Source organism: Mastomys coucha, unplaced genomic scaffold, assembly GCF_008632895.1.
Source record: "Mastomys coucha isolate ucsf_1 unplaced genomic scaffold, UCSF_Mcou_1 pScaffold5, whole genome shotgun sequence".
Lineage (NCBI taxonomy): Eukaryota > Metazoa > Chordata > Mammalia > Rodentia > Muridae > Mastomys > Mastomys coucha.
The window spans coordinates 78,186,680-78,209,120 of NW_022196911.1; the positions used below are offsets into that span (position 1 = coordinate 78,186,680).

At 51.5% G+C, this 22,441-nt stretch overlaps 1 protein-coding gene across 1 annotated transcript in view; it reads left to right on the forward strand.

Moving 5' to 3' along the window:
* The window catches only part of Tmem132e (transmembrane protein 132E), a 57,893-nt gene extending 36,445 nt beyond the window's left edge, over positions 1–21,448 (forward strand). Inside the window, exons 3-10 of the mRNA XM_031354051.1 lie at positions 9,176–10,178; positions 11,980–12,126; positions 12,372–12,564; positions 13,319–13,462; positions 15,500–15,705; positions 17,549–17,837; positions 18,518–18,709; positions 19,380–21,448. Of these exons, the coding sequence (XP_031209911.1) occupies positions 9,176–10,178; positions 11,980–12,126; positions 12,372–12,564; positions 13,319–13,462; positions 15,500–15,705; positions 17,549–17,837; positions 18,518–18,709; positions 19,380–20,432 (3,227 nt within the window). The 3' untranslated portion in view covers positions 20,433–21,448. The remainder of the gene's footprint in view (positions 1–9,175; positions 10,179–11,979; positions 12,127–12,371; positions 12,565–13,318; positions 13,463–15,499; positions 15,706–17,548; positions 17,838–18,517; positions 18,710–19,379) is intronic.
* Positions 21,449–22,441: the final 993 nt, after the last annotated feature.

Sequence of the window (22,441 nt, forward strand, 5' to 3'; positions counted from 1 at the left end):
GATGCAGAGGATAGACCTGGACCAGCTCTTACAGTAAAGATCCCTTTCGAGGGTTAGTCAGTCTGGAAGGGGATTGAGATGGCCACGGGTGGCCGTCATCCCATGTGCAAATGCTGGACAGCCCCAGCCTATTTTCTCCCTCCCTCACATGGTACAATCCATTACTAGAGGAAATAGGCTGTGAGGGGCAGAAACAGACAGTTCTCAAGTATTCATTTGCCAGGGGCACTTGATAAGGTGTAACAGGTGGTTGGCCTGGCACCTGTGTCATTTCACAGTTCTAAGTGTAGACAATGGAGATTGTGTGGACAGAATCTAGTGCAGCGAGGGGCTCTTTCTGCTGGCCTCTCCTGTCTTATGTCATCTTGCCTCTGTGTGTGTACATATGTATGTCTGTCTGTCTGTCTGTCTGTCTCTCTCTCTCTCTCTCTCTCTCTCTCTCTCTTTCTCTCTCTCTCTGTGTGTGTGTGTGTGTGTGTGTGTGTGTGTGTGGTCTCCTTTTAAAAGTCTCCTTATGACAACAATTGCCACACTAGGGCCCTCTTGAGAGACCTTCTCTGCAAACAGCTGCATTCAGATCTTGGTTATATGAACTAGGAGGACATAGTCCAGCTCATGACCCCATCAGAAGACAAAAACGACAGAGAGAATCCTCTTGTGCAGAGATACCAACAAGGGAAAGAGTCGCATGCACCCAAATGTGGCCAGAGACCCAAAGCAGAAGGAAGCCACCCACATGAGGGCAGAGTCAGGCACTGTAGCTGAAACTGTAGAGCTGGGTAACCTTAGAGTCGAGAGCCATGCCAGAGAACTGCAGTGGGCAACCTAATGGGGAAGCTGAGGGGGATGGGCAGGCATGGGTGGGCTTCTGCATGTGCATGTATGCATAAGGCAGGGCCATGTGTGGGCTTTCAAACTACTCTGCAGGCCATGGACAGCTGCTATGTGTGGTCCCAGCTGTCCTTACCACTTGTCTTACCCCTAAAACACCTGTCACTCTCGCACTACTGACCTACATCTCTGTGTGGATCCCCTACCACTCCCCAAAGTCTGTCTGTCTTCCAGCAACCTTCCAAAGCTGATACAGAGATGTAAATGAATGCAGTCAGGAATCTGAGGCAGAAGGATCCCAAGTTCAAAGCCAGCCTGGGTTACACAGTGAGACCCTGTGTTAAATACCGTGTCTTAGTTAAGGCTTTACTGCTGTGTTCCATGACCAATGCAACTCTTATAAAAACAACATAAATGGTTCAGAAATTCGGTCCAGTATCACCAAAGTGGGAGCATGACAGTATCCAGGCAGGCGTGGTGCAGACTGAGCTGAGAGTTCTACATCTTCATCTGAAGGCTGCTAGTGGAAGACTGACTTCCAGGCAGCTAGGGTGAGGGTCTTATAGCCCACACCACAATGACACACCTACTCTAACAGGGCCACACCTTCTAATAGTGCCATTCCCTGGGCCAAGCATATACAAACCATCACATTTCACTCCTTAGCCCTCATAGGTTTGTTCAAACATAGGAGTCTATGGGGGTCATACCTAAACATTGCATAATGCAAAATATATTTAGTCTAACTTCAAAAGTCCTCATAGTCTATGGCCGTCTCAACAATGTTAAAAAGTCCAAAGTTCAAAGTCTCTTCTGAGATTCATCCAATCACTTAACTATAATCGCCAAAGCAAGACAGGAAACCAGCTAGGCAAACTCCAAACTCTGCATCTCCATGTCTGATGTTAAAGGAGTCTTCAGATCTCTAACTCCTTTTTCATCTTTGTTGACTACAACAAAGTTCTCTCTCTTGGGCTGGTTCTACTCCCTGTTAGCAGCTTCCCTCAGCAGATAGCCCACAGCTGTGGTTTCTCGAACATCTTGGGGCCTCCAAGGCAACTTCAATGTTATAGCTTCTTCTTCCAATATCTAGGTTCCACACATGATCTTCTAGGCTTCTCCAAAGGGCTGCTGTCATTTCTCCAGCTCTGCCCTTTGCAGCACTCTAAGCTCAGGTTGATCCACTCCACTGATACTGGGGTCTTCTGCTGCAGGTAGGCTTTGCCAATAGCCTCTCATAGGCTCTCTTCATGGTGCCAAGCCTCAACTCCTTTGCATGACCCTTTCAGTCCTGGGCCATCACCTGCAACTGAGGCTACACCTTCACCAATGGCCTTCCATGGCCTCTTACAGTACCAAGCCTCAGCTGCTCTTCATGACCCCTTAATGCTTTCAAAACCAGTACCAACTAGGTGACTCTTATACATTACCAAGTACAGCTGTTGGAGGAGGTACCTTGGCTATCTCTGGACAACAGCTTCTTTGTGCTCTCAGAAAACACTTCCCAGGAGATTTCACCTGAGTTATACTGGGTCTCTTCTTAATCATCACTAATCTCTTAGCTCCAGTTAACCAGCATCAATTGTCCCAGTAGACCCTTCTATTCTGGACTCTAAAGCCAGAGCCATGTGGCTAAAGCTGCCAAGTTCTGCTGCTTGCTGAGGCTGGAACATGGCCCCCTTGTTCTATTACATTATCACCAGCTTTCTCTTTTCCAACTCCTTCACTGCCTAAGCTTGGGTGTCCTGGAACTTGCTCTGTAGACTGTCTTTGAACTCAAGTGATAAGCACTGGTATTTAAGGTGTGGTTAACCATGCCTGGACTTTTAAGTTTTTGTTCACTAGAATTTCCTCTGTTCTAGGCTGGCCTTGAACTCAGAGATCTGCTTGTCTTTTTGCCTCCTGGGATTGAAAGCTTGCGTTACCATGCCTGGACGTAAACTTAGCTGGGTGGTTACTACTCCCTTAATTCAATTTAATATCCTTGAACACAGGATTTCAGCTCCATTTTACTTCCTGGTACCTCTTTAACACTCGAACCATATATGTTGTACTTTTCCTTTCTCAGCTTGCTACACTTGTTTAAAAATACTCTTCCTGAGACTTAACCAGAAAACAAAGTCTCTGCTGGGTTTTTTTGAGACTGCCTTTGTCAATGCAGTTAATATAAATCTCTTTACCTTAGCCTCAGGTAGACCCTTCAGACAAGGGCAAAAAGCAGCCACAGTCTTCACTAAAATACTGCAGAAACAGTCTCTAGGCCTCATCCTGAAGTTCTTCTCCACTGAACCCTATTGGGCCAGGTCTGCACAGTTCAAATCACTCTCAGCAACAAAGTCTTCCATATTCCTACTAGGATGGCTCATTAAACCTCATTTCAAACATTCTATGGCTTTCCAAATCCAAAGTCCCCAAATCCATATTCTTTGAAACAAAAACATGGTCAGGCCTATCTGGTATCAACTTCTTTCTTAGTTAGGGTTTTACTTCTGTGAACAGACACCATGACCAAGACAACTCTTACAAGGACAACATTTAGTTGAGGCTGGCTTACAGGTTCAGAGGTTCAGTTCATTATCATCAAGGTGGGAGCATGACAGCGTCCAGGCAGGCATGGTGCAGACAGAGCTGAGAGTTCTATATCTTCTTCTGAAGTCTGCTAGTGGAAGATTGGCTTCTAGGCACCTAGGATGAGGGTCTTAAAGCCTACACCCACAGTGACACACCTACTCCAAGGCCACACCTTCTAATAGTGCCACTCCCTTAGCCAAGCATATACAAACCATCACAAATACACACATACACCCACACCCACACACACACCACGAGAGACAGACAGAGAGACAGGCAGACAAGAGACAGAGTCCAGAATTTCTATTCCCCAGGTCTGTGCCTTACTCTATGAAGTGCGATGCTTAGAGCTGTATTAAGTCTCAGGCCTCTGTGTATGTCTGTGTATGGCACGTATACTGAGGCACTACCCGCTATCCCTGAAACCCAGGCCCCTGAGTGATGTAGTAGCCCCATCAACCCTACTTCCTGTATTCTCCACTCTCCAACCACCAGAAGGAGAAACAAAAACAAAAATAAAAACCTTCCAGAGCCTTGCCTACTTCCCGAGGGAAACCAGAGCCAGGCAACTTCCTTCTGGGTGAATACACAGGATCCAAGCCTGTTCCACCACAGAGGAGACCTTAGGCCCCAGCAGGATGCAGTGACTGGGTGTCTCTGGGGTGGAAGGCGCTTCTGTGAGCCCCCATGCCACAAACAGGAAAACAGCAGTGCTCTGATCAACCTGAATGCTGGCGGCCCCCTTTCAGAATAGTGTCCCTATCCACAGGTCACTGAAAGAGGATAAAAGCCACTAAGGCCCAGAGCCTGAAACCCTCTCCCAGAGCCATGCAGGCTTCTCTTGGGTGCCTCACCAACAAGAAGCTCATTACTGTTCAGAGAACTTTATCCTTTCGGCGAACATTGGTTGAGGGCCTACTATGTGTTGGCCATGCCCTGCGTGCTTGAGTAATACTGGACACCTATTGGTGTCGTTGTCCCGGCAGATCTAAGTTCTGGTGGGTGGGAACAGCAGATTTCTGCACAGTAAACCCTAGCTGTTGAGTGACAGGCCTATGGGGGAACCAAATCAAGAAAGGCTCTCTGGTTCCTCTGTGCTTGGGTCTGAGACACAGCTCTGCTAGAGCATTTGCTTAGCATGTGGGAAGCCCTTGATTCAGTGCCCTGCCTAGCACCTCTAAAAAAGGAAAAACAACAAAACATGTAAAGAAAACCACAAACAAACAAACAAAACAGTATCTGCTGCATACCAGTAATCCCAGCACTCCAGAAACAGAGGCAGGAGAATCAAGAGTTCATGAGCATCCCCTGCTACATAGCAAGTTTCAGACCCTATTTGAAAAGGCGGGGGTGGGGGAGAGAGGGAGGAAGGGATGAGGGAGCAAGTTATTTACAGGTACAGAAATGGCTCAAAGGCTGCAACACCAAAGCCCACCCCAGCATAGGTGACAGTGCACGGGGCTGGGAGCCCGAAGCACACTGCACACACAGCCTGCCGGCAGCTCGACGGGTTGGAGAGTGTTCTTTCCAAGTGACTCCAGGTCTACACCTCTTGCAGGCCGCTGGTCTGCTCTGCTGCTTTTCTCTGCAGAGCTCAGCTTATTTGAGTCCTGGCGGCTCAACCCTTTTCTCCTCTGAGTAAACCTTTATTGTTTACTCTGGCAGGGAGGAGCCTAGAGAATCTGGTCAGTCTCAGGGAATTGTGAGGCTACTTTTCCCTTGTTTGCCTTCCTGCTTAAGGAGCTTCCCTGGCAGGATGGAAACTTGGACAACTCGTTACACAACTAAAGGAAAGAAGCAGGAGAAATGGCTGCCATCTGGGAGGGGGGTGCTCCAGGCCAGGGAACAGCTCAAGTACGAGTACTGAGGCAAAAAGGGCACCTCAGATTCGTGATGCAGAGGTGTTTTGGATGATCTGATGGTTGGACTTGGCCAGGCTAGCTTCTGACCCCAGGAAGCAGAGGTACCTTGCAGCTCATCCTGATCAATTCCTTCACACCTCTGGGAGTCCAGTGTCCATCTGGTGGCCTCTGCTCCCAGGCTACCTCTGAAAGCTCCAGATGGTCAGCCTCAAAGAGAGTAAAAGGGGCAAGTGGGACTAAGTGCCACTTAGCAGTCTCTGGAGATGGGCTGGGGCCTCCTGGGGATTGTTGGCAAGGGCAGGGTCAGAGTTCTGACCTTCCACCCAGCCTGGCTTTCCTATCGACATTCAGAACACCACTCACTGATGGTTGCTTCTCCAAGCTAATAGGGACAAGGGCGGTGCATACCCACCAGAGCCACACTATTCAAGGCCTTTGACAGAGCACAGTGCCCCCACACTCCTGAAGCTGTTCTCCCCACTCTCGGGATGCCTGTTAGGACTGCAGCTAGAAAAGTATAGGCTCAGGAACCCCAAAGCCAAGTTGACTGGAACATTTGTCCCAGCAGAGAGTAGGTAGTAAGAGACAAAGACAAGAGTTAAAGAATAGAGAAGAGAACAATAGAAAGGAGCAGGGGTATTTGTCCCAGAGGGACAAAGGTGTGCCTCTGGATAGGAGACAGACAATGGCACATAGAAAATGGCAGTTAAATAAAGGTACAAAGGGAAACCCCGTGTTGGGATGAGGTATTGAATTTTAATTAAACATGTTAGCTAGGTGAGCCAAAGGGAGATTTTAATTGCTGGACCTTGATAGTCAGCCTCAGGAGGAAAAGGGGCCAAACAAAGGAATAGACCTTGACACCTAGCTCTAGGAATGTAATCTGATAGGTTTCAACAAGGCAGAGAGAATGGGAGAGAAAGAAGGGCAGACAAGGCCTACCAGCCTCATGCTCACACGCTCAATGCTGCCAGAGTCCCTTCAACCTCCGCAATTTTAGAAGTGGAAATAGAGGCTCAAAATGGGAAGTCACTCATTTGGGGGGGGGCAGGAGGAGTTGGCCTAGAGCATTGGTTCTCAACCTCTGGGACATGATCCCTTTGGGTATCAAATGATCCTTCATAAGTCATCTAAGACCAACAGAAAACATACTTACATTATGATTCATAACAGTAACAAACAAAACTAATTTTATGGCTTAATACCACAACATGGTATTAAAGGGTCACAGCATTAGAGAGATTGAGAACCACTGGTCTGGTAAGTCTAGAAGTCTAGGCCAGTATCTGTTCCCTGGCTTCCTGCTGCTCTCAGAGCTGACTAGCTGCTGAGCCCTGACTCAGGCTGTCACCCTGAGTTCCCACACTGCCTAGAAGCCAGCCCTCAAGCTGCTCTGCTTGCAGGGACCAAGGGCCAGGCAGAAGGACTTGCCACATCTCCAAAAAACCTTCCAGACTCCATGTCAGATCTGTGCCAGTGTATCCAGCAAGGATGAGCTGCTAGGGCCTTTGGAACCCTGAGAACCGAAGAAGGCACCTTAGTAGATAAATCGTTGACTTCCAGGGACCAGTGGTATCCCAGGGAGGTCCTATGGGCTGCTGGAGAGAAGCCATGTGAGATCAAGTGCAGCTCACTCCACAGTGGATTCTGGGGCCCAGCAAGAGCCTGTTGCTTTTGTTTCTGTTTTCATGCTTATTTGGTTTGTGTCAGTGATCTTATATAGCCTGAGCTGGCCTCAAACTCACCACCCTGCCTCAGCCTCCTATGTGTTGGGATTCTAGCCACCACATCAGATTCAGTTAACATTTTTCTTTCCATTTCTTTTTATGTGTATTTGTGATAACCATGTGTGAATGTGTGTTTACATGTGCCTTGGCATATACATGTATATAGCTATGTGTAGAGGCCAGATGTTGGAAATCAACTTTAATCATTCTTCCGCCTTATTCACTGAGATAAAATCTCTCAACCAAACTCACAACCTACCCATGAGGTTAGCCAATAACCAGCTTGCCCTAAGGACCCCATCCTCACCCGCCAAGGCTGGAGTTACAGGTGGGTTGCCCTGAGCCCAACATTTGTGTGGGCCCTGGAGATTCAGACCCTGATCCTCATGCTTGCACGACAAGCACTTCAGCCATCGAGCCACCTCCTCAGCCCCACTACCTTAGCCTCTGAAGTAGGAAATTAAACCGCAGGTTTTAGGAAAGTAAGAGACTCCAGAGCCTGGAGAACGTGGCGCTTGGACTTCGCAGCTTTTGTGGGGAATCTGGTGTAGGTATTTGTAGATGTGGCAAGATCTAAAGGACATTGATGAAATAATGGATACAGGAAGATCGCATGGCATGCCAAGTACTCACCGGGGTCTCCACTAACTGACATGGGGGAGTCATGGTAGAGTACTCGTGACTGGCTGAAGGCTCATAAGTAGCTATCTACTTAGGCTAGGCCCTGTAAGTAACCATCACCCAAGGCAAGAGATGAGAGCAGCCCTCTGAGAAAGAAATTTCACAGGGTAGATGGAGGGTGCATCCTGGAGGGCTTCCTGGAGAAGGTGGTATTGAGGCTGGACCCTGCTTGTATAGGAGGGAGACAAATGGAAAAAGAAAATGTGAACAAGGAGAGGCTGTAGGGAGAGTATGACAGGGAGGTGTCCTATTACAAGTTGAGGCTAGGAAGGAACACTAGGGCCAGGGTACCCCTGATGCTGCCGGGCAAAGACACTGAATGTCATAGTCAAGCACCATGTAGGTTGGGGTTTTATTGTGAGAGCAGCAAGCAAGAGAAATCTTAAACGCCTAAACACATTTGCATCATGCTGCACAAATTCCAGGGTTTGTTGCTGCTGTTGTTGTTGTTGTTGATGATGACAATGATGTGATTCTCAGATGCAAATGCAGACAAATGGCACCCATCAGCTTTCTAACCTCTAGATTCAAGTGAAAGGAACAAGACTTAGAAAAAACCTTAGCCCTTTATCTGAGGTCCTTCCTTGTCCCAGGAATTGAGCAGGGAGGGACCATGGTCTGTCCCATCTGTGCCCAGGAGAAGGGGAGAGGTAGACGAGGGGAGGAGAGGAAGGGGAACCCAGTTGAGCAGTTTTGGGTCATTATCAGCACAAAATGATACCAGCACTGGGTAAAGGAGACTGGACAGGACCCAGCAGTGACCAGAACAGAATTGATAGAACCATGTAGCTTCCTAGGTAGATGAGAGAGGGGGGCTGCATTTGGGATTGGGAGACCAAGGACAAAGTCTCCCAGTTATATAGTGTGTGCTAGGAGGGCATCATGTGACAAGAGGCCCCTGGGAAATCCTACACCAGGTTTGAATTTCACTCCTGGACTTTGCCCATGTACTTTGGGGGTGACAGGTGTCTTCATCTTCAATCTTCATCTGTAAAATGCAAGTGACTGCGTGTTTAGAGATCGCAGTGCTATTCATAAGACGGATCTGAAGATCAGACACTTTAAAGCTTGACAAGTGCTGAATGCCATCCCAGCATACAGTGGCAAAGATCACCTACGTCAGCCCTCCCCTGTGCCAGAGCAAAGCCTGAGCAGCCACCCTCTGGGCGCCGGACTTTGGCAGGTCCTCAAAACCACACTTTGAGGCAGCAGCCCTTTACTCATTTAGCAAGGTCGGTTGGTTGGTTTGTGTTTGGTTGGTGGGTTTGTTTTGTTTTCTGAGAAGAGGAGCGGGTTGTGCTTGTATTGTCAGAAGATAACTTGCAGGAGTCCTCTCCTTTCCACAGCATTCATCCAGGGGTTCCAAATCAGGTTGTCAGGATGGACAATAAGTTTCTTTACCCACTGAACCGTCTCGGGAGACCCATAATTTTGCAGGCTTTTTAAAAGACATGAAGGGATAAAACCTCACTGAAGGGTCCCTGCGGGAGATGGGATGAATAGGGGAGGGGCTGCCAAAGAAGTTCCCAGAGGCCTCTTCTGACCATTCTGGATCTCTGTGCTCTCTGTCCACAGCCGCCAGCCGCTCTCATCCCGCCAGCCCCAGTCCCCCGGGACCTCAGGCTAGCCCTGTACTACCGGTCAGCTACCGCCTGTCTCACACCCGGCTGGCCTTCTTCCTGAAGGAAGCGCGGCCGCCGACGGCCGCGGCGATCAACGGCTCCCTGCAGCGCTCGGAGCCCTTCGTGGTGTTCCAAACCAAGGAGCTGCCGGTCCTCAACGTGTCCTTGGGGCCCTTCAGCACCAGCCAGGTGGTGGCACGGGAGCTTCTGCAGCCGTCCAGCACCCTGGACATCCCCGAGCGCTTGACGGTCAACTGGAAGGTGCGCGCCTTCATCGTGCGCGCCCGCGTGCCCGCCTCGCAGCCCGTAGCACAGGTGCTTTTCTATGTGGCCGGTCGCGACTGGGACGACTTCGGGGTCACAGAGCGGTTGCCCTGTGTCCGCCTGCACGCTTTCCGAGATGCACGCGAGGTGCGGAGCTCATGTCGCCTGGGCGGGGCTTTGGCCACCTGCTTGGTGCGCGCGGAGCTGCCCCTGGCCTGGTTCGGACCCCCGGCCCCGGCCGCGCCTCCCAGCGCCCGCCGCAAGTCCCCCGACGGACTGGAGCCGGAGGCGGCAGCCGAGAGCCAGCAGGTTGAGCTCTACTACACGCTGCACGCCCCCGATGCGGCGGGCGGCTGCGGGAGCGCGCGCCGCGGCCCCGGGCCCGGAGCGGCCGCGCGCGCCGAAAGCCCCACGCAGCACCCGCTGCTGCGAATCGGCAGCATCAGTCTGTTCCGGCCGCCGCCGCGCAGGGCCGTTCAGGAGCACAGGCTAGACAGCAACCTGATGATCCGTCTGCCGGACCGGCCACTCAGGCCTGGAGAAGTACTCAGCATTCTCCTCTACCTGGCACCCAACTCCTCCTCAGCTACCAGCCCCAGCGTGGAGCACTTCACACTTAGGTAAGGGGTCTGGGATGTGAGGGGCTCCCCTGCTCAGGTCAGGTGCATCTCTGACCCTGCAGGACCTAAGCATCCTCGTCCCATCTTCCCCTGGGTCATCTCACCAAAACAGATAACGATCCCTCTGAACTTGTTGGTCCTTGCTGTCCAGTGCAACAATTTCTTTTTAAAATCTACATGTTTGTTTTGTATGAGTGAGGTATCTGGTATGGCCCTCTTGTGGAGGTTAGAGGGCAACTCTCAGGAGTTGGTTTTCTCTGTCCATTATGTGGATTCCAGGGAACCCAGTTCAAGATAGGCTTGATGACAGGGGCCTCTATCCACTGAATCCATCATATCCCCAGCTACCGACCACACCCTCTGCCTCTTGCTCTGTGCCTCATAGAAAAAGATTTGCAACATGAGTAAAGACCCTTCTATAAACATGGATGTGGGGAGGACAGGATCTGGGCTGGAAGGGTGCTCAGACACAAGCTGCTGTAACTAGCCCATTTCACAGATGAGTCCAGGACATGGAGAACTGAGAGCAGCTGAGAGTTGGTGCCCTGGGGATGAGCAGGAGATGTCCTTCTGGGACACCTTCCTGGAGCTGGTATGCCCGGTCCTGTCTATACAGAGAACATGTATTCACAGATGCCTTAATCATATCCCCTTTTCCTCTGGACATCGTTTTTTTTTGTTTTGTTTTGTTTTGTTTTTTGTTGTTGTTTTTTGTTTGTTTTGTTTTTTGTTTTGTTTTGTTTTGGGGGGGGTAGGACTGTATGGTTTGAGTCAGGTTGGGGGTTCTGAAGACATTAAACAGGCCTTACCAAACTGCTCCCTTGTACAAGCAATATGTCTAGAAACGGATTTATCACCATGAGCCTCCCCAACTTCCTTCCGGACTCCCTCCTTGAGCACACTCCCACAAAGCTCACAAATCTCTAGAGAGTATCCTACCTGATTCTGTGATGGAGACTAAAATGCAAATGGGCTTTACCAGCCATCCTGGGCTGCATTAACAAGAGCAGAGCATGTAGATTTAGGGAGTAGATCATCAACCTGCCTTTAGTCGGCAGTAATTAGGACACAGCTGAAGGGTATTTACGGCGGGGCGCATCTTGCCTGCATTTAGAGGAGGGTGATGAGGCCTTGAGGTCATCTGAAACTACGGTGAGAAAGCAATTGGAGAGGCTGGAGCTGGAGGCTCAAAGGACACCTCTACTTGGCTGTCTGAAAAGCTGTCCCAGTGATGACGGATGGATTATTTTCTTTGTTGCCCTAGCAGAACTCGGTGCTGCTGTGTCTCATGTCAGTCAAAAAATGAGGTTCTAGGGCTGGGGATGTAGTTCAGTGCTCACCTAGCATGAATGAAACCTGGGTTTCATCCCCAGCACACACAAACTGGATACCGTGTTGCACATTCACAGTCCTAGGGCTCCAGAGATAAGGAAGGAGAATTTGAAGTTCAACTTGGCTACACAGCAAGTTGGAGGTCAGCCTGGGCTACATAAGATCCTGTCTCTATAAAAGGCAGGGGTGTGTTCTAAGTCCTAAAGGGCTTCCTGAGAAAATTCCGAGGGTGTGTAGAGGTTGTGTCACTCATGTATGAAGAGACGGAGTAGAGGCTAGGCCAGGGACAAGATGGAAGGGATGGCAATTCCAAAGTTTCAACTTTAGAGAACTGATCACCCCGATGTTAAGTAAACCCCGAGTTCACATCACATCCCTCACTTAGCTCTAGCTGAGAACTGATGACCAAGTGAGTAAGCTTTGGCTCAAAGCCTGACTCTCTGGCTCTTTCTCCTCCTTTTTGTTCCAGGGTGAAAGCCAAGAAGGGTGTGACCCTCTTAGGCACCAAGTCACGAAGTGGCCAGTGGCATGTGACTTCAGAGCTGCTAACTGGGGCAAAGCATTCAACAGCCACTGTGGATGTGGCCTGGGCCCAGGGCACGCCCCTACCCCCTTGGTGAGTTCCACGTCTACAGAGCAGGCACGTGAGGCTGGGAGGCAGCCTCCATGGAGAAAGATGGACTTTCATAGTGCTGGTGGGAGTCAGTTTCTGAGAATCAGAAGAGGGATTCCGGGGTTAGCTTACTCAGGTTGGTTGGGGAGATTCCAAAGACTGAGGAAAGCAGCTACTCATAAGAGACACATTCCTGTGAGGGCTGCAGAGCACTGCCCTCTAACCTCCATTCCTGCCCTGCCTTGCAGGGAGGGTCAGGGACCCCTAGAGATCCTGCAGCTGGACTTTGAGATGGAGAACTTCACCAGCCAGTCCGTGAAGCGGAGGATCATGTGGCACATCGATTACCGAGGCCACGGTGCCCTGCCTGACCTGGAGCGGGCCGTCACTGAGCTGACGGTCATCCAAAGGGATGTACAAGCCATCCTGCCCCTAGCCATGGTAAGCAGGCCTCGAAAAAACACCTCTCCCAACATGGCTTATGAATTCACACGTGTATGTGGTGAGACTGGGCAGGACTGAGCATATGTCCATATGGAAGGGGCAAGGTGGGAAAACAGGGAAGAAGGAACGCCTCTGAGGAAATGCCTGTGGGTTTAGGCATGTACACATTCACGGGAGGCAAATGCAGAGCTGACCCGGGTGAAGTCATCAGAGAAGAATTCTCCAGAAATTCCAGGGGCTGCTTGGGGGCGCTCTTCTGGATGATGAGTGTTCCCTTAAGTTTTGGAAGCCATCAGAGGAAACACTCATCCCCTCTGAGATAAAGAGAGGACTGTGCTCCAGAAGGACCCAGATGCCACAGGGAAAAATCGCATGGGGAGGAGTATGGGAGGTTTGTTCAAAGAGGCAGTGGATGTGGGCAGCACCTTGGAATGGAAGACTGCTGGGATGTCTGTGACCCACTCAGAGTGCTGTAACCAGTCAGGAGGATTGCTGATGTCACTCTTGAGAGCTCTGGCTCAGGGGAAGGGATGGTCCCTGCATGCAGAGTGTGAGGCTTCTGGTAGCAATCCATTTGGGCCGGATATCTGAGGAGGTGCCTAAGGGTAGGCAGAGGCAGGCCCCTGCACACATGTGCCATTTCCCCCAAAGGAAAATGGGTATCTGAACAGTGGTGGCAGCCAGGAACCAGGGCAGTGGGTGACGTGTCCCTGGAGAGAAACGCGCACCTACCACCCCTGCCTCCCTGCAGGACACAGAGATCATCAACACTGCCATCCTGACCGGGAGGACTGTAGCCATTCCTGTCAAGGTCATTGCTATTGAGGTGACTGGAGTTGTCCTGGATGTTTCTGACGTAGTGGAGTGCCAGTCTCACAGTGAGGACATCATCAAGGTGAGTTTTCGATGCAGGAAGGAGAGCAGAGGCCCCCAAGCTCTTCTAGATCATCCTTGAATGAAGCATGCCTCTGTCCAGCTGTGGACCAGCAGTTGCCCCTCCTCTCTGCCATCCTAAGTAGCACTTCAGTGTTACACACTGAAGTCCCACAGACATGGACATTCCCACTCAGACTCACATTTGCTGTCCATCCAGACCTGGTGAGCATCTTGGCAGAATAAGACAAGCCAAAAGGAGACAGGCAATGTTGATATGTAAGCCCAACCCAGCAAGTCATTATCAAGCCCTGTGTATGAGAGATTCAAACAAGGCAAGAAGGGATGGGCAGATATTCCCTGAGTCCTTGGCAGGAGGCTAATAGGGCAGGGAATCTGGAGCTAAGGAGGGCAGACTTAACAATAGAGGATCTAACATACCCCAGCACCTACCAGCCCCTATGACCCTCCCATCTGTGACTCCCTCCTACTCACAGCTGCTCTTCAGAGACCAGCTCTGTCAGTCTCCTCCTTAGCCCAGGACACAGAGCCTTCATCTGACTTGATGACCTGATTCAGCTGCCTCCCCACCCCCCAAGAGTCTGTATACAGTGCTTGCTTAGCCACCACATTGCCCCATCCTGTGATGGCTAAGACATCAGCAGAGACTTCTAAATGAATTGCTACGAATCTCTATGAGATAAGCCTTCTTTATGGAGGCCACTAGTGGAACTTCCTAGACTGAATTTGGCATCCCCTGCCTTCGAGAGTGCGAATGGAACATTCTTATTTCTCTCCACCTCGCTGCGAAGACGATACAAGAAGCTAACCTCCAAGCGCTTGGGATGGTCCACGGGTCCATAAATGTGGCTGAGACATGTCTTAATTACTATCTCTGTGCTAACATACCATGACCAAGGCAATTTATAGAAGAGTTTATTGGGAGCTGTCTTGGTTCTCTATAGCCATGACAAAACACCATTACCAGGGCAACTTATAAAAGGAAACATTTAATTTGGGGCTAACGGTTGCAGATTAGTCCATGACCATCATGGTAAGAAGCGTGGCAACCAGCAGGCAGACATAGTGTTGTAGCAGTAGCTGAGAGCTTAGATAAGGTCCAAGGCAGGAGGCAGAGAGAGAGCACACTGGGAATGATGTGGTCCCCAGTGGACCTCGTCCAACAAGGCCACACCTCCTAATCCTTCCCAAACAGTGCCACCAATGGAGGACTGAGTTTTCAGATATATGAGCCTATGGGAGTCGTTCTCATTCCAACCACCACAAGGTAGAATCCAACTCCCCTACAGCTGTGGAGGCTTTGGGATATAGCCATGGTAACTTTTCCAAGACACACAGAAGGGCCCCAAGGTGTGTCTGATGGGAGTGTCCAGGTATGTGTATATAAGATCCACTCTAAGGTGTGTTGGGTATGTACATACCTGAAGCACACTCAGACACCTGTTTCTACCCAAGATGCCTTGACAATAGCTCCCCTGAGAAAGACTGAACTTGAACACTGCTTCCAGCAACACATCTCCAGTAGGCATGTAGGTTCCAGTAGCAGCCTCTAGGCATGGGGTTGCTAGCCAGATGGGCACACATTTTCAGAAGCGGTGCGTATCAGTGGCCACCATCCACCAATCTGTGCTCATGCTTCCCTGATCCCAGATTTTCCTCCCCGTTCCTTCTCTGCCAAACCTGCCAGGAACAGCCCTTCATTTGAAATTAGCCATCTGCCCACTCACCTAGCAAATCATGCTACCATGGCACAGAGGAAGCAGGAACCTGTCCCTCATTCCAGTTCCTCTCTACCACTCTGAAGAGTCAAACATCCCCTGTGGGGTGGAGGAGTCCATCTCGGACTCCTGGCTCCAGAGCCCTAAGCATGCTGCAGTAGAGAGCAGCTCTGGGAGGCCTCTGCCCTGAAGTCTTTTTCTCTACGCCCTCCCCAGCAGCCTCCTTGGCCCGGTAGTCAGACCCAAGTACCCTGAGCCACCCAGCAGGAGGACCTCCAGGGCAAGCCATGCCCCAGCTATATGTTCCTGCTTTTCCCCAGGTGTCCAGCAGCTGTGACTATGTGTTTGTAAGCGGGAAGGAGTCTCGAGGGTCCATGAACGCCAGAGTCACCTTTCGCTATGATGTCCTCAGTGCCTCCCTGGAAATGACAGTCTGGGTCCCCAAACTACCTCTGCACATCGAGCTCTCCGATGCTCGCCTCAGCCAAGTGAAGGGATGGAGGGTGCCTATCCTTCCCGACAGAAGGTACAGCCCCAGTGCATAGTGTAAATGGGACAGCAGTCCGATCTGCATGTGTGTAAGGCCCTGGGTGCACACGGTCTGTAGGCAGCGATGGAAGCGGCATGATTATGTCGGGCAGCTACTATATTCTGGGCGCTGGCAGGTATTTGAGATGTGAGAATAGTATGGCTGTGGCCAGCCAGGCTCTCAGACACACATTCCAGAGTATGATAGGAATCTCTGTAGACTAGAAATGAAGGGGGATGAGGGAGAGAGTCCCTCTTTCTCCAGAAATCATGCCAGACGTCCTGAAAATGCTGCTTCTTGAGCTAAGTCTTGAAGAACAAGCAGATAGAGGTCAGTTGGGGACTCCTAGGATCCAGGGGACTGGACACACCCTCAAACACAGAGCCACACACTGTACCCATGACTCCCACCCAGGCACACCCACCCAGATAGCATCAGACACATACTACCTCTCCCTGGCTGGATACAGGTTCACCGTAACACACAGGTACAGACAAGCTCCCTGGCCAAGATGCAGACTTCACATCTCGGTGCCTGCCTGTGGGCCATGTCTGTGTCTACTTACCACACTCAGCCATTCAGAGCTGCCACAGTGGAGCCCAGCAGGGCTGTGTGGGTAGCCAGGGCTATGGAGAGAAGGGAGGGAGAGCTGGGCTGCATTCGGGGCTGCAGTGACTGAAAAAGCAGGCATGGTAGCAGGGCCCCTCCAGCCTGAATGTGGCTTTCCATACCTGGGGCTTTGGTCCGAGTGCAGTCTCTGTTTCAGGGTGGGGATAAGCAGGCTTTGGACTCTGCATTGCTGACCAGCTGCAGAGCAAGGACCATGCTGCTTTGAGTACTGAGGGTGTTGTAATAAACCCTTTGGCCAAGTAGCCTGGTTTAAATCCTGAGTTTATCATCCACTGATAGTGCAAGCTCATGGTGAAGTGGACAATATAACGCTTTACAGGACTGTGGTGAGGATTAAATTAGTTAAAACATAGTAAAAAAAAGACCTCTGTGTGAATGGATGTCTTAGTTAATTCTAACAAAGCACCAGTGCTTACCTTCCTGGCAGGAAGTCTCCCTGACTTTATCATCTTTTCCAAGCAGTGTAGGCAGAGGATTTCCTAAATCATTAAGTCCAGGTTCCCCTTTGCTTAATGCCCTATTTCTTTTCTCTCTCTCTTTTTTTTTCTTGGTCTTTCTCTGAGCAACGAGAGGAGACTTGGGGTGTAATTGATGCAATTGAACACTTGCCTAGAATGCATGAAGCCCTGGCTTCAACCCCCAGCACCACACATTCCAGGTGTGATAGATAGTACATGCCTGCAGTCCCAGTAAGGCAGAAGTATCCAGAAGTTCAAGGGAGAGCGAGCCCGAGCTGGGAGTCCTTGCCTTTGCCTTCTAAAAGGAAATAAATAAAAGCACCAAGAAGAAACTGACTCCCCCTCTACCCTTTGCTTGGAAACCTCCTCAGTTACACACCAGACTTACATTCATGTACCACTCATAGCCACAGGACATACCAGCTGAGCTTGCTACCAGCATCCCTTCTTGCTCTAGTTTGAGGCTCAGCACAGTGCCATGTGCATGCTCAGTGCTGAAGAAGCGACCACACTCGCTCAACTCTTAGCCGCTGTTGGTAGGCATGGGTTGCAAAGGTAAAAGAAGAAATCTCTCCAGGTGAGAGATGCTGGGATAGCTAGCTCTGTACATAGTCAAGGAGGGCTTGTGCCCACGAGGGTTTGTGCCCGGGCAAAGAGGCCAGGCCAAGTTCAAGGGGAGAGATGTGCATGAGCCAGAGAAAACCAGGGTTGGGTACTTCTAAGCCCCTAGCCCTGACTTTGGCATTCCCCAGGTCAGCTCGAGAGAGCGAAGATGAGGAGGAAGAGGAAGAGGAACGAAGACAGAGTGCCAACCGAGGCTGTACTCTGCAATACCAGCATGCCACCCTGCAGGTCTTCACACAGTTTCACACGACATCCTCTGAGGGCACCGACCAGGTGGTCACCATGTTGGGCCCGGACTGGCTGGTAGAGGTCACTGACCTGGTTAGTGACTTCATGCGGGTGGGTGACCCCCGAGTGGCCCACCTGGTGGACAGCAACACTCTGGCAGGACTGGAGCCAGGCACCACACCCTTCAAGGTAGGAAAGGGCTCTATCCAGGTACAAAATGGTAGGCCTGGGAACCTGGGTTACCTGCAGGTAGAGAACCCAGGTGTGCCCAGGAACTTCACTTCTGAAAGCTACTGCAGCGGCCCCTAAGAAACACTTTTCCCCCTCTGCCTGAGCTTGCACCTTCCAAGGGCAAGTTCTTCTCATGTCTTGGTGGAATTCCCATCCAGGCTTCATCAGCCTTCATAGTCATCCTGGGGTTGGGGGTGGGGGTGGGAGTGGGGGTGGTGAGTCAGAACAGGACCTGGGACCACAGCTGTGGAAAGACAAATGGTGCTACGGAGTTACAAGAAGAAACCTATGGGTGAGTGGTCTAAGACTTCAGTTCATGCCTTCCTCTCTGACAGTGGGATGGCCAAATAGAAATCAGCCATCTATAAGCTTATAAATGACCACAACCTACAGATGTATTTTGTTTATAAAACAATTGATCCTGCAGCTCCTACCAGTTCCTATTCACTGCTACCTCTTTTATCTGAGGCACTTCTGCCTGGCCCCCGGGAGACCTTGAATCTCCACTGCCCCTACTTACGGAACTGCATGTGAGAGCCGGGAGTTCTACGCACTCCTGCCCATCAGTTCCCTTGGTTGGGGAACCTGAGCCAGGCAGCTCCTTCCCAGCTACCCCCTACCAGCCTGTTCTGTCTTAGGTGGTATCCCCCCTGACCGAGGCTGTGCTGGGGGAGACATTGCTGACAGTGACAGAGGAGAAAGTCAGTATCACACAGCTGCAGGCCCAAGTGGTGGCCAGTCTCACCTTGTCCCTGCGACCCAGCCCTGGGAGCAGCCACACCATCCTGGCTACCACAGCTGTGCAGCCCACCCTCAGCTTTGTCAAGCAGGTAACTGACTCCCTGAAACTCCTCCCATAAGACCTGAAGACTCCACCCCACCCTGTGCCATCCACTGAAAGACAAGGCCTTTAGATATACAAGGAGCTTTGTACTTCATCACCCAGTCCTTTACAGGGGTGAGCGGGGGGTCCCAGTCTCCCCGTTAAGGGTCCTCTCGTGGTTTCTTGGGGGGTTCTCTCCTCCACATCCTCCAAACTCATCCCTGAAACTTCACTTATGTAGTATAGGTATTAGCTGTAGGACAGAGGCAGAAAGATGGCGGATGGTCTTAGGCCATTGGGGTCCCTTGTGCCCTACTCTTTGACCCAGGTCCCTCTCTTTTTATTTCCTGGGCTTTACTAGCCAAGGGGTCAGACAGAGAGATGTGGGGTTACCTCTGTAGCTGATGAGGTAAACCCCAAAGGGGAGCTAAGAGGAGTATCTTCAGGGTGGCTGCTAAGACCTGGAGACCCTGTTCTCTGTTCCCTTCCCCAAAGTAAAAGGGACCTCACATTATACTTCAGAGATGGTCCTGAGTCTCAGCTAGCACCCAACATTTCCAGTTCAAGGAATCCAAGGGGGCAGAAAGTCTTGGTACTGAGCCAGGCAGAGCTGGTATCTATCAGAGAAGTGTAAGACGGGAAGTGACTCCCATCCCCTCTCCCTTCTCTTCTTTCAGGAAGCCCTGCTGAGCCTGTGGCTCTCCTACAGTGACGGAACCACAGCCCCACTCTCTCTGTACAGTTCCCGGGACTACGGGCTTTTGGTGAGCAGCCTGGATGAGCGGGTGGCCACTGTGACCCAGGACAAGGCTTTCCCAGTGGTGGTGGCCGAAGCAGAGGGGGCAGGAAATCTGCTCCGTGCGGAGCTCACCATCTCAGAGAGCTGCCAGAAAACCAAGCGCAAGAGTGTGCTGGCTACTACTCCTGTGGGCCTGCGGGTACACTTTGGGCGGGACGAGGAGGATCCCACATATGATTATCCAGGGCCCAGCCAACCGGGGCCTGGTGGGGGCGAGGACGAAGCCCGAGGAGCTGGCCCACCCGGCACTGCTATTCCCGCTGGTGAGGTCCCTGGATTGGGCACTGCCGGACCTGTGCCACCCACAGAGGACTTCTTGCCGCTGCCCACCGGCTTCTTGCAGATGCCTCGGGGGCTGACGGATCTAGAGATTGGTATGTACGCCCTGCTGGGGGTCTTCTGCCTTGCCATCCTTGTCTTCCTTATCAACTGCATCGTGTTCGTGCTGCGATATCGGCACAAGCGCATCCCTCCTGAGGGCCAGACCAGTATGGACCATTCTCACCACTGGGTGTTCCTGGGCAACGGGCAGCCACTGCGGGTGCAAGGTGAGCTGTCACCGCCTGCAGGGAGCGCGCTGGAAACCGTGCCTGCCTGCTGCCACGGTGATCACCACAGCAGCGGCAGTTCGCAGACCAGCGTCCAGAGTCAAGTACACGGCCGTGGGGACGGCTCCTCTGGGGGCTCGGCCAGGGACCAGACGGAGGACCCTGCTAGCTCACCCACTTCTAAGCGGAAGAGGGTCAAGTTCACGACCTTTACCACTCTACCCTCGGAGGAGCTGGCTTATGACTCAGTGCCTGCTGGCGAAGAGGAGGAGGACGACGAAGAGGACCTGGGTTGGGGTTGTCCAGATGTGGCCGGAACCACACGGCCCACTCCGCCCCCGGATCTGCACAATTACATGCGCAGAATCAAAGACATTGCATAGTGGTGACTTAGGGGTGGGGGTAGGATATCCCCACACATGTGGTGGCCTCTGGCTGGGACTCAGCCTGTACCCACCCAGCTCACAGGGACTCTGGGCAGCTGAATGGATTTTATAGTCCCTGCCACTGCAGCTTTGGTCTGGCCAGTTGTGGCCAGATCCACTTTGACCTTCTGCCCCTTGCAGGTGGAAGGCACCATCTAAACCCAGCGTGAAGCAGGGAGACAGTTCAGCCCTGTTCACCCTTTCCAAACCTCATTCCATCTTAGACATCCCCACTGCCCAGAGATTGTGTCGCCATGGCCAAACTTGGGGCCAGGTGGGCCTACACTGTGCCCTGCTATGCCTCCCATGTTCCCTAATGGTGCCCCCTGTGCAGGGGACCCTGGTGGGGTCTTGTGTCACAGGCTGCACAAAGACTTTTCTTAAACCAATATTCAGGGATTTCCGTCCTGCAGGGTGGGAAGTGGTGGCTGCCCGCCTTGCCAAGGGTCTTGCTGCAGACAGAACATTGGAGTGTTGGGGGACAGTTGTGGTGTCTGCTGGTTTCTAGGTGTCTCCCAAGCATGGAGCTGACTGCAGAGGGTCCAATGTGAAATGGGCACTTTCCTGTGGCTTCCACTGCTCCTTAGACTTGGAGAGGGCTCAAGCAAGAGGGGCTTTCATTTTTCTCTGGCCAAACCCCACCCACACAGCAAGCGCAGGTGATGTACATACAGCCTGTCCCCACAGCAAGATCAACACTACTGCGCCTTAGCCTGGGCTCTGCTCACTCCTGCTTCCCTCTACACCACAGGGCAGGCAACCACAGCCAGCAGTCCTGAGATGGAGGGGACCGACTGGGAGTATTGCAAGGGCCCATGGGGTGGGTGAAGGCAGAGGAAGCTATTGCTCAAGCGCCTTGCCCATTTCCCCAGCCACACTTCTTGGGTTCTACCCACCACTGTGTCAGTTTTTCATAAATAAATGGAAAGCATCGGCCTGGGTTGGGGACAACAGTTCCCCGCAGAGAGTACACAGAGGCTGGCTCTGTCTTTTCCTTGTCTGCTCACCACAGGACACCATGGGGCAACACTGGCGGCCTGAGGGCTGGTGTCTTCTTCCCTACACGTTATGTCTCTTAAGACGTGGGCGGGCACCATGTAAAGGTGGCCTTCAAACATGGGTCTTCTCTGGGAGTCTTCAGTGACCAATGCAGGAGGAAGGAGCTGGCCTTGAGACTGGCTTAGTCAGGAAAGAGGTTTGATGGGGGAAGGGAGACAAGAAAGAGCTCTAATGAACTTCACACGCCCACCAGAATGTCTCCATTTCCTTTGCCTGCTTGGTGGAAGTCTTTCCTTGCATCCACTATTGCAGGAGCATGTCTGTTCTTCCCTGTAGATCAGATGGGAAAGCCCTGTTGGATGTGGCTCTGACTTTTGAATGGGAAGAGCGCCTCTGGGCTTGGAAACATGCACAAGGTCTCCCAGGCTCCTGAGAGACCACATAGCCTGAAACTCAGATCCTGCCAGGGTAGCTAGTCAGCCCATACACAGGGCTGTAGTAGCCATCTTGAAAAGGGAAGGATTATGGAAGCAGACTGGGGCTGCAGAACAAATATTTATTTATATATTTATTTATTTATCTATTGAGTTCGCCACAGAAAGCCAGCTGACTTGCATGGCTCTGTCTCACAATCACTGCAGCCTTGGGCAAGTCTCTCTCCAGTGCGCATGGTAGTCACTACACCTAGCAGAGATCACAAGCTCAGAGAGTGTCAATGAATGGGACCAGAGTCCAACTTTTGAGGAAGGTGTGAGTCTGAATCTGAATGGGGAGACCGGAAACTGACATTCCATTAGCTTACCATGTGTTTGGTAACAGCTTAGTGGCTAGAGTGAGCCACCCCAAAAGCTGAGCACAGGGTAGGACTTGGGCTCAGGTCAGGCTTCCTGTTCAGAAGCCAGAGCATAAGCACATCTGTATGCAGCTCACTCAGGATCCTTAGAGCAGTGGTTCTCAGCCTTCCTAAT